The sequence below is a fragment of the Lepisosteus platostomus genome, chromosome 8, assembly GCF_059453375.1.
Source record: "Lepisosteus platostomus isolate fLepPlt1 chromosome 8, fLepPlt1.hap1, whole genome shotgun sequence".
Lineage (NCBI taxonomy): Eukaryota > Metazoa > Chordata > Actinopteri > Semionotiformes > Lepisosteidae > Lepisosteus > Lepisosteus platostomus.
Genome location: NC_142618.1, coordinates 21,392,560 through 21,404,854, shown reverse-complemented (window position 1 = coordinate 21,404,854; position 12,295 = coordinate 21,392,560). Strand labels below are relative to the sequence as shown.

Sequence of the window (12,295 nt, the reverse complement as noted above, 5' to 3'; positions counted from 1 at the left end):
ACTCTTCAGTTTATGTGAACAGTTTTTTTTCTTAGCTTCACCACAAGGCCTTGTCTAATTATCAACCTACAAGCCCTTGAAAAATAAACATCTTTAGCTGACATGCTAAACTAGAAATAACACTTAAGGCAGTTTGAGCTCTTGTGCCATCATGTCATCTGAGAAATCCAGAAAACAGTAATCCAGTCTTTTCATTTTCAAGTTTCATTTTTAAGACTTATTTTTTTCTCTAACATACAAAATTTAAAACAATATATAGTATCTAAACTATCACTGCTAACTTCACCATCTTTTTAGAATTCCAATTCCACTGCATATTTTACTGAGTACTTTTGACACTTCAAAGCACAACATTTCTTGTCTTGATAGGAAAGAGAAAACAAACTCCCCTTTTCAATTCAAAAAATAATTTTTCAAGTAAAGAATTTTCAAATAAAAAAATGATTTAAGGTTTTATTTTTCAGGGGCAACTCAAGGCTTCCAAAAAATTGTGATTTGTAAGATGTATGAAAATAAGTTGTCACTTTTTAAAAACCTGTACCATTTTAAAATAAGTTCAAAGGTTGTAATACAAAACTGTTTAGGTGAATTATAACAATATACAGTACATTGTTTCTTAATCAAGCACATTTACAGCCGTACATAACTTGCTTGCAAGACTGTACAGTACATACATTTGTAAAGCAGGCAAAGAGACAACTGGCTCTTACAACTTCTTTTTAGTACCACACTAAACCCATAGCAGCACTGAAACTGCACTTTCTTATCTTTTTTTTCAACACCCACTCAGCTGTCTGAACCCTGTACTGTAGCTGCTGCACTCAATTTTCAAGATATCAAAGCAAACCAACATGAGGAGGCATTTTAGAGCTGAAACCACAAGAGCGTTAGGAGAGTGTAAGGAAACAGGACTTGCCTGATTGAACAGCAAAGAACAGAATTTATTGTCTCGCAACTAATTGCACAGCTTTATTTACAGACTCCCCACATCTGACTTCTTGTTGCCTGGACTTTTTTTGTTCCCCTTGAAAAACTATCACTGTTGCTTTGTTTTCTAGTCATTTTCAGTTTTTGGTTTTTGGGAAGAATCAGAGTAAAGGAAGGACAAGAGTGGTGCTCTTTTTTTCTCCACGCCAGTAATATGTGGCAAGAAAAATAAAACAAAGAGGACATAATACCTATGGAAGCATGTAATGTGATGAATGATGTTGGTTAACGTATTGTTTTTGTGTAACTGTCATGTTTTAACGTCTTAACTGGTAATCTCAGTACATGCATTAAACACTGAGGACTTAACTTTTCACCAGAAGCATTTTTTAACCATAATAGATGTTCATAATATATGGGTATGATGTGGGTATAATGACCTTACCCAGCATGATAAATAAATAATAATTATAGTAGATTTGCTGTCTGTAATCATTTTGTTTGGCCAATAGAAATTTACAGACCTCAAAAAAGTGTGAAAGCTCCCTAAATAAAATGCCTCAAGGACATTGCGATTGTCAAAACAAGAAAATCTAGATTGTAAGAAGGTGCTGCAGGTTTATGCATTAGGCTAATGCTACTAGGCATTACTTTGTCATCAGTCAGTCTTCCTCTGCTTCTGTTTTGACTTGATAGTCACAGTATAAACATGTGCCACATTTCTATCCCTCCTCAGAACTGAAGCTGCAATTAGCTCAAAGCCGTTTTAATTTGTTAGGCAGAGGCATAATGAGAGGGAGAGCATGTGGAAATCCAAAGGAGTGGAAGGTAACTCTCATTTTTACCGTGGCGCGCTCTGTGCGGTTGCCGACAACCATTGAGGGCTGTTTACGTTCAGAGTCCCTCAATGTGCTGTAGCTGGCTGATGCAGCACAGCTCTTCCACAAACATGAGGATCAATAAGAAGGAACAGGAGCCGAGGAGGAGGGAGTAGGGGGAAGCTTGAGAGCGATCGGTCAGGGTGTCCCACAAAGTGCACTGCAGCTTCCTTGGGTGAGGTTTTGAGATACCAATGCTTTGCCACTATAGAACAAGGGAAAGTAAAAAAAAAAAACAACAACAATGTGGATAAGCACAGTTAAGGAACTGGCCAACTGCTCAGCCACTGACTTCCCATACAGGATTGTATACAACAAGCTTCTGTGTAAAATACTGGCTACAGAGACAAACGACAGTCTGCGTAATGATCACTGAGCAGCCAGCACAATCAACAGTGATATGAGGAAGGAAATAAACAAACCCCATGTGTTTTGTTTCCCAGGGCCAGAGTGCTCCAGAAACTTCACCACAACAAGCGGGGTTATCAGATCCCCAGGGTTCCCCGAGAAGTACCCCAACAACCTGGAATGTACTTACATGATCTTTGCCCCCAAGATGGCAGAGATTGTACTCGAGTTTGAAAGCTTCGAGTTGGAACCTGACACCACCCCTCCTATCGGGGTGTTCTGTCGCTACGATCGGCTTGAAATCTGGGACGGATTTCCTGGAGGTACGTAACTCAAGTCAGAGAGAGTGTGGGTTCGGTGTCCTTACTATTATTGCTGGTTACAGTAGTATTAAGAAGAGTAGTATTTGTGATATTATTACTATTTGCTATAATGTAGCAGTAGAGACAGTAGAATAGGGATTAGGAATCATAGTATCATCAGGAATAGTATTTCAGTATTTAATAAGTAAGTGACACATAACCCCCTTAACCAGAAGCAGGTGAGTTTGTGAGCAAAAGAGGTGTACCTCTGTCAAAAGCCCAATTTATCCCCCATTCAGGAACAGCAGTCCCAGAACCCGACTTCCTTTCCACAACTGTTATTTTTATTGTTGGCTTTTTAAAACAGAACCACTCAAAATATAAACAAGAGCTTAATATTTGCCTTTAAGGGATGATTACCTATCCCTGTGAGTAGCCCATCTTAAAAAAAAAGTTTAGCATAAATACTCACACATGATGAATCCTGCATTTAAAAAGAGTGTATCCAGACACTCAAAATGGGTCAATTATCATGGTTGGTTGCCAAGCCATTGTTAACACACATTCCAGACACAAGGCTTCACTCAGGGCACAGCCCTTAATGTGACATAAAACTGCAAAGCTAAAATGCTCTCATCATTAACCAGACCAGAGTCTCACATGTGGACAAGCTGTTCACTACAGAATGTTGTCTATTTGAAGCCATTGGAAATGTAATCATTGGTTTACTTCAAATGTGTTTTTCCATCATATAAGGAGATGCAACTTGAATACTTCTAAAGAAATCAGCAACGAGAAGCTAAGAGTTTTTAAGTCACTGACATTTCCTCCTGGTCCTAGACATGTGTTTGTGCTTTCCTGTCATCCTGGACTTCACAACTTAATTTGAATCAACTGTTCACTTAATTTGTCTGTATTACTACTGTTTCCAGGTCTTTACTTATTAATTACCTTTAACACCTGTGGCCCTCAAGGATCAGGAGTGAATATCACTGATTTAAGCGAACAGTTGTTTAAAGTACCTGAAGGTAAATTTGCTAAGCTTGATTCTTCAGCAAATGTTTTAAGTCTTCTGTTCTAGAATGCATTTCACGGAAATCTAAACAGAAGCTCGGGGGAGGCCAAACCCTAATCTCACCCAGTTCAGCCAGTTTACATAGAAATATCATGCTTCTTGCTGACTTGCTTGTGTGCCTTTTGTCCCCCCTGTTGGTTTGGCTGGACTACTGAAATGTTTTATTAATAGCACACTAAAAAAAACAAAACATAGGAGTTCAGATCCTAACAGAAGAAAAGGTGAGAAAGAAGTGAGCTCATTAGAAAGACTGGGGGAGCCTTGAATATTAAGAAGGAGGTCAGTGTCACTGCAGTGTTGCAATAAACAATTTACATGGGCCTCTTCTCTTTGGTAACCATACTTATGTTCTAATAAACTGTTGGCTCCAGATGAAAAGGTCTGTGATGTGTTTCCCATTTTTCCATTCATAAAAACAATGACTGTGGGTATGAACATTTACATTCATTATAAGCATAAAGCCATACACTGGACTGTAAATCATTTTGTGTGGTTCAAAGCCCTTCCTCGTTAATATGATTTTATCACTTTTAGAAACACGCAGTGATTTAGTTCCCAGGAGAATTAAAGGAAATGAATATTGGCAGGAACCTAATTAAATCCCAGAATGGCTGCCTTATCTGGAATCGATGAAGTTTCCTTCTCTGACTCTCTGACTTTCTTGGCTTTCGATGTGAAGTCGTCAAACAACAACGTCCCAGCCACAGCAGCGAAGGGCCTGCCACACCAGTCGCAGTCTCAGTCTGAGGCCCAAGTGTTTTCTTTAAGGAGATGGCCGGTGGTGACTGGAAAAGTTGTTTGTCTTCGCAGATGTTCAGCTGACCTCAGCATGCAGACAATAATGGAATATTTTCTCCCGGTTTTTCTCCCTGCCAAAATAGCAGATCCTGTTTCCCGTTGCCAAGTGCATGTTTGACATTCCTTCCCAACAGAAGCTACTAATGTGCCACAACGGTTTTGAAGTGGTTGGGTTTTTTTTTTTACTTTGTTTTCTACTCCTCCCACACCTATGTGAAGAGATCGATGTCAATGGACTCCCAAAATATTTAATTGCAATTCTTGTAAAAGTCTGCTGTGTCTCACTTAAAAAGAGTGATGCTGACTGTGAAGCTCTGTTGCCTCATGTCTGCCTGCGTGACGGACTGTGACTCAGTGGTAATGATTGTAAAGACCCAGCAAGTTTCTCAGTGACTCACGTGTTTGTTAAACACAGTAAATAATCTTTTCTTTGCACAGGTGCTAAATCCAGTCCATAAAGACTGGATGAAAGACTGAATGATATCCACCCTAAGATCACTACACTAAAATATAATATTATCAGATGGAATTAAATCGCTGGCCTAAATATCCGCTTTCTTTAAGTTGTACATTGAGATTCGTATTTATCTTTATAGCATCAGAATATAGCAGAGGAATTATTTCATTAATAAATGAAATTCTTAACTGTGACTTAACTCCAAGCATAAGCAAAATGCTTAATGTTTTATTGCTGTTTAAAAAGCAAAAACAAATACACCTTCATAGCAAGCAGTAATAAGGATGTTAACTGCACTTTTAAAAATATAATTTGTGAATTTAATTTCAGCTTTGCATGATCCTAGTCTTTATTACTGTTCCTTTGTATTGTAAAGAAACACAGGAATTTAATATCTAGATGCATGAAGGGAGGTTATTTTCATTAAAATATTCCTAGACGGTAATATTTAATTTATAAATTAGTTTCCCTTTCCTCAGAAAAAAACTGAGAAAAAAATCAGATAAATTCCACAGGGTTATCACATTTTCTTACCTAATTTTTTGCAAAGCTTTCAGTTTACAACTTTTATTTGTGAACTGGGACACAAGAACTTTTGCTGAAACTGACTTCTGAGGAACTCCAGCCCCCTTTGTAATGGTTTTATTGGCTACTAAAAATATTTTTTTTTATTTTAATATAATATGTAAAAGAGGTAGCAACACAAAATAACAATACAAGTTGTGTCTTACATGCTTCCACCACACAAATATATAGTAACAGTGAAGGGAATGTGGAGAAATGTACTAGAACATTGATGTGTAAAGAAATTGTTAAAGCTGCATATTACCACTGGTGCCACTCAGATCAATATTGCATTAGCACAGAAGGCTGAAGCTTACATGTGACTTGAGAAATTCAATTCCCTTTGTAGCCGATTGTACAGAGCTCCTTTCTACTGAACAGACATTGCTGGTAGAGAGAGGAACACTTTAAAGTTAAAAGAGAAACAGAATGCAAAGTTCACAAAAGGCTCTTTAAAATTTAATGTGGATTCTGAGTCATGCAGATACTTTTAGAGCTGGCTTTTCACATTAAAGCTTGTAGTGTATTTGTCTCAGAATCTTGCTGTTTTTATTTTCTTGTTCATGTTTTTCGATAACAAAGTGTAGCCTGACTAAGATAACTCTTAAGTCAAACTGGGAGGCTCCTTTCATCATGCACTGCCATGCAAATTACTTCTTTTAATTAGTTCAGATAAGAGGAAGTGGGGACAGTCACTCTTGAGAGATCACAGGAATTTAAAAACAGTGCCCAGCAGAGAGAGTGAAAAATTTATGACTCCTTTCCTTGACTAAAGCCTAGAGAGAGGTTAAAACTCTATCACTCCAAATTCCAGACATTTAAATGTCTAATAGGACATGCCATGATTTAGTCACTGTTTATAAATTAGATCAAAGGAAAACTTGGAGTTTATGGTTGAAAAGCAAAGCGGACAACTCAGCTGGTTCTTTGCCTTTAAAGCACTTCACTACCCTGAAACGTGTTTATTAATTACTTCACTACTGTGCTTATGTAAACAGAAAGATTGGAAATCAACAATCTTTACTCCCAAGATCTCCATTTTGTGTAGCTGCATCTCTTAAAGCTCCCCCTGAAACTAAGCTCACACTTTGCCTACTGCCCTGTCTCTCTCACACCTGAAGAAGGCTCCACGGCCGAAACGTTGTGTTTTCTTTCTTCTTTTTTTCAGCATGGAATAAACCTATTACTTGTTCCTTTGCAGTCACAATAACGTTGTTTCCTACAAACTTTGCATTGGTCGATTGCAACTAAAAGCTTATAATGGCATCTTGCATAGACTATGATTATTGCTGTGACAGCAAAAAATGTACAAATGGAAATGGACTATTTAAATGGTTGAAAAATAGAGCCAGGGGATTTAAGTGCTGTATAAGGAATTTTCCAGGGTTACTGAAAGTCTTTCCATGTTGATTTTTGTCCCATCTCTTTGTCTTCAGTGGGTCCATACATAGGACGATACTGTGGACAGAATACACCAGGACGCATCCAGACTTACACTGGTATTCTTTCCATAACCCTCAACACAGACAACGCCATAGCCAAAGAGGGCTTCTCTGCCAACTTCACTGTCATCGAGAAAACAGTACCGGAAGGTGAGTCTTTTCATATGCTTCTACACAACTTCTGTACACCTACAATTGAGTGACTTTGCTGATAATGCTGATATGAACCTTTATCAAACAAAGCCTACTATTGACATGTACAGACTGACTGGCCTTTTTAATTGATGGGAAAGCATGTATGAGATTAATCTGAGGTAAGGTTGTCATGAAACTTGAAATAAATGAATAATTCAATGAAAACATAAACTACATAAATACTACTATACATCTTGTGGTTTAAAAAATGTTAAGACCCGTACATCAGGGACATTTCACCAAAAGTTAAATAAACCTGCTCTTTACTTTGTCAGAACCAAAATAAGAGGACATTTTTCAATATTGTTGTTTTATGACACGTGATTATTTTCCAAACTGGTATCTTAACTTCCAGTGCTGTCGAAAAACCTTGACTAACAAAATGCTATATCTTTCCTGTGTCTTTTGGATTCTGTTGGGACCTGACCTTTCACCTCCATTTGAAAAAATAGCTAGCTAAACATAAGTAAACCATTCTTAGCTTATAAACTGTCAACAGACAAATTCGTTTTGATTGGATTTTATCAGGAGCAAGGTCTAATTTTCCCCGGGTGGTTCAAAACACCAAGAGGGATTAATATGTATTTTCCCAATGCAGGAAGATGAATCACCAAAACAGACCACAGTGGCGATTTGAGTTCCCAGCAGCCCTGTAGTTCAAATTGCAACAGGCTGAAAACAAGACACATTCCTATTGACATGTGCTTTCAGCTTCATTATGCAAATGCTAAGGACCCGGTATCTTACCTGCCTTTATCAACCCACCTGCATGGTTTTGATGCTCTTTGTGATTTGTTTTAGTTTGTCCATCTTGCAATGGGAGGAATGGAAGGTCAGTAGAGGATAGGAGTTGAAAAAGAAAGTCCATTTCATTCTCTCTTTGTTAGAAGAGTTACAGGTATATATTAGCTGCCAAAACAGAAATTGACAGAATCTGTAACATCTTAACCCATCGGTGTTGGGGAAATAAAGCCTGGTGAAAAAAAAAACTAAAACAAGAACTTGAACAAAAGGCAACTGGATGGATCTTGTGTCATCCCTCCCTTTTCTTTTCTTGAATAGCTCAGCAGTCCTCCCATTGGAGTCATTAGGTCTGAGCTCAAAAGAAGCCTCTATGAAAAGAAAAGATATTAAATATAGTAGTCTACAGCTGCGATAACGTGAATGGATCGCAAATTTGAGGAGGAAAAGGATTTGAAATATGGGGGCATTAAGCCAAAAAACAAGGACTAACCTTTTAAGAATTCAAAATGCTAACCTAGGGGTCTTCGAATTGCAGTCTTACGCAGCTGAGCTGTGAATCGATGAGCCATTATATAAACTTATTTGAGACTAGTAGCACCGTGCATGGCACTGTTTAAACTGTTTTGTCACGGTGGGGTTTTTTTTTAGGCTGCCTAGCAGGATTGAATGTGAATGGCTCACAGTTAACAGTCCTGAAAAAGTCTTAAAGAAAGCAGCCACACTTGTCTGACTTAAGGTTCAAGAAATGAAATGAGGGTGAGAACCGTTGCCAAGGTGAGGCCAGAGCACCCAATGATCGAGAGTAACTAAACAACAGCCTGTCAGCAAGAAAAGAAAAAGTAAAAAACAGAAATAATTGAAGGCATCGATAAGAGCAGTGACACTGAGGGAAACCGTACCATGAGTGATACAGCAAAATCAATACCAGTCTTCAGCAATGATAAACAGTTGGAGGACTACAGGAAACATAATCCATGTTGTTTTGCAACAGATTAAAATTAGGATACACAGTGTATAAGAAGCTTTTCTCTGTTAAAAGGTGGCTTGAAAATATATGACGAATTATTAAGAGACAAAGTAAGTTCCCCTGACCCCAAAACAAAGTTCCAATGCCATTTCTGCCCATCGAGACTGACAGCACTGAGAAAAAAAGTGTGCTTTCTAAACTTCGTTAAGAATTAAAAACACCTTCATTAGACCAGACTGCTGCAGTGATCCGAGTTGATCAGCAAAAAAGATTGTCTTTTACAAAAATGCGTCCCATTACGTTCACTTCAAGACGTAAATGGGCTCACTAAACCAATGAGGTAATCTTTGACAAATATTAAAAGACACATAGCAGATTAAATGAAATGCCAGATGAATTTATCAAAGATACGTACAGATTCTTGTATTGATTTTAGTTGATTCAGGGGAGACTACTACCTTCCAGCCTGATCTTGTCAAATCACAATAGCTAAGCAAAGCTGGCCCTGCTCTGTACTGGGACTGAAGGCTTCCAAGGAAATAAAGTTCCTGTTGTAAGGGCCAATAGGTGGCATTGAATGAAGACATTATCCATTAACTTTCTGTAAATCGGGACAGCATCAACAGAAGGCAAATATTATTTCTCAGTGGTTAACTTTATTTTAAACTAACCAAGGTATTTATTTAGTTTGAACCACACTTGTGCTAAGGTCCTAACACCATAATTGGGGTGATTTATTAGACAAGTACAACAAGAGCATCTGTACAAATACCAATGCTCTTCCAAACTTTTAGTTCCGTATTAACCTGGTTTTTAGAACTTGTTTTGTTTCAGGTTAAAAGAGCTAAATCTCTTTTGTCCAGAGTTGTGTCTCCCAGTCTTGGTTGGTTCTTCTAGTTTTCATCCCAGGTGAACTTTGGCTCATCAAGCTCTGAACCTGAACTATTTGCTTAGGTTTTTAAAACTCTTTCCACTCTTAAATAGCAGAACAGGGTTGGAAATTAGCATGAAACCTGTTCCAAATGCTAGGTTTCAGTTGTTCTCTCACTTGGTCTGTTGTTTCAATAACTGTTGTTGAATGTAACCAATAGGCCCTTGCAACTCTAAGAATCCTTATTTGGCAGTCATTCTTACTCAGGTCTGCACATCATTAATTGATCAACAGTAAGAGTTATTCGGAAACCTATTAGCCATAATTATCAACCAAGTGGAAAACAGAGTTCAGAAGTAATCAATTGGTTCAATTAAGGGTTTGATGAGCTTAATTAATGAAGAACGCAGTCAGAATGAAAGCCAGAAGATGCGGGGGTGTTTCAGGACCTGAACAGGGAAACACGACTGTAGAATAGAGTTCATTGAGAGAGAATTGGATTCAAGTATGTAAAATCCTAAGGGATAAAGTTAGGGTCAAATCACATGACTATTTCAGATTTGTTGTTAAAATTCAGCAACAAGGACATAGGATCAGAACTGAAAAAAAAAGAAAAAGAAAATTAATTCAGGACAGAGAACTGGCAACAGTTTTTTTTCACAGAAAAAAATTGTTGTGAGCTGAAAGAGGCTTGCGCAGCACGGTGGCGATGTGATTAGCATTGCTGCCTCTCGACGCTTGGGTCCTGGGTGCTATCTGCATGGAGTTTGTATGTTCTCCCTGTGTTTTCTAAGGGTGTTTCAGTTTCGTCCCACAATCAAAAGCCATACTGGGAGGTTAAAGGCTTCTAGGAATATTGACCTGGTGTGACTGTGTTTGTGTCTGTGTGTCTGCCCTGCAGTGGACCGGCATCCTTGCTGTAAATCAGGTCAGGGTGCGTCCTGCTTTGTGACCCTTGCTTGTTGGGAGAGACTCTGCCTCCCCTGCAACCCTGAATTAGAAGACGCAGTTAGAAAATGGATGGATAGATGGATTAAACAGGCCTCCTCACCAGGCAAATGAAGCCCAAATGTTAGGCTTCCTCAAGAAAAAGGCTTGGCAAAACTTTAGAGTTTATTAGCAACTACAACCAAGCGAGGAAGATACACAGAATAGCCTATTCTCACTTGCAACCTTTCTTATGTTCTTCTGAATTCGCAGACACTGCAGGTATCTGCTCTGAAACGCATGCCAGACTTTACAACGAAAATCTGAGGGGCCCGTGTATGCTCATGGCTTCAAGAAAGTGTCAAGCTTTAGTCAAACCTGGAGATTTATATTGACTCGTATGTGTGTTTTTTAAATTGCCCCAAAAAAATCACTTTGAATTTACCAGGTTAAGAACATTTTCACAGTGCTTTATTATACATCAGGAAAGAAATGTCACCTGGACTGATATTCCATTGGCTTGACTTGTGTGAGGTAGCACAGATGGCTTCTGTGTTTGTGCTCCACCAACAAGATTTGTGGCAGTGAGCTGCTCTGCACCCATTGACTAGAGTGTGAACTCTGGTCATGGACTGAACCCGGAATGACCTTCTCTGTTTAGAGTAACCCCACATTGTTGTTCCAGTGGATTTATTTTATTTCTAAACACTGTGAAGGAAAATTGTGATACAATATAATCTAACAGGATACAATATATGGTGACACACCAGTTTAGGATACCACTATAGACAGAAATCAAAATGATCCTTACACTTTGATATTTTTTTTTGGGGGGGGAACAGTTCCTGGTATAGTATCTCAGTGTCTTTATGGTATCCATAGGGTTAAAGCAACAAAGCAGAATTTCCTCATATAATACACTCCCACTGTAAGTCTATTAAGCATTTTTTTCTAAAGAAAGACCAGATCAGTTAGACCACACAGCAGCACAATATTTTCACAAGAAGTCTCAGGAGACTCAAATTGCAGATTGCTGTATACTTTGTTAGTGTGCTTCTTTAGCAGTATGTTATTGTATTTATTTTTGGTGGGCTGCATGTTTTTCTAACGATAGATTTCGACTGCATGGAGCCACTGGGGATGGAATCCGGGGAGATTACTTCAGACCAGATTGAATCCTCATCCCAGTACAACTCAAACTGGTCACCAGAGAGGTCTAGACTGAATTACAATGAAAATGCCTGGACTCCATCAGAAGACTCAAGCAAAGAGTGGATACAGGTAAGACTGTAAATGTACAAAGGATAATAGCTATAAAACAAAAGGTACAGAATATCATTGTTGAAGAATGACTTTTAAGATGCCCTTTCAATAACACATAAAGTTAGCAGCAGTTCTGCACTGGTAGTTAATAGGCAATGGATGGTCAATGGCATAGATACCAGAGGTTGAAAGAAGCCATACTGTATGATTTTGTGAGGTTTGGTTTAGATGCCACAGTAACCTCTAAAATGCTTTTGTTAGTGGGTATGTTTGCTTTGCTTTTGTATGGTACCTGAAAAGCTTCTTGTCTGGTTCACTGAAGTCAAAAATGGACTCAAGGAGAGTGAGAAATCACTATGTCTCAGAAGACATACATTAAAAGCCCTGTTGTTAAGTATTCTTAGTAGGCTGGTCACATGCAAAATAGGGAAAGAAAAGAATAACAGATCCAGTTACCAAATACTAATAAATCTTATTTTAAAAATGCCCTGCTGGGACAGGATTCATGCTTTAGTAATTGAAAGTCCCTAGGTGTAG

General features: G+C 38.3%; 1 protein-coding gene across 9 annotated transcripts in view; it reads left to right on the top strand.

Moving 5' to 3' along the window:
• Nucleotides 1–12,295, top strand: part of nrp1a (neuropilin 1a) — a 64,354-nt gene that overhangs the window by 21,095 nt on the left and 30,964 nt on the right. For all 9 annotated transcript variants that reach the window (XM_088642901.1, XM_088642903.1, XM_088642902.1 and 6 more), the window contains 3 exons: nucleotides 2,249–2,476; nucleotides 6,786–6,941; nucleotides 11,610–11,776. In XM_088642901.1, coding sequence (XP_088499027.1) covers nucleotides 2,249–2,476; nucleotides 6,786–6,941; nucleotides 11,610–11,776 — 551 coding nt within the window. The remainder of the gene's footprint in view (nucleotides 1–2,248; nucleotides 2,477–6,785; nucleotides 6,942–11,609; nucleotides 11,777–12,295) is intronic.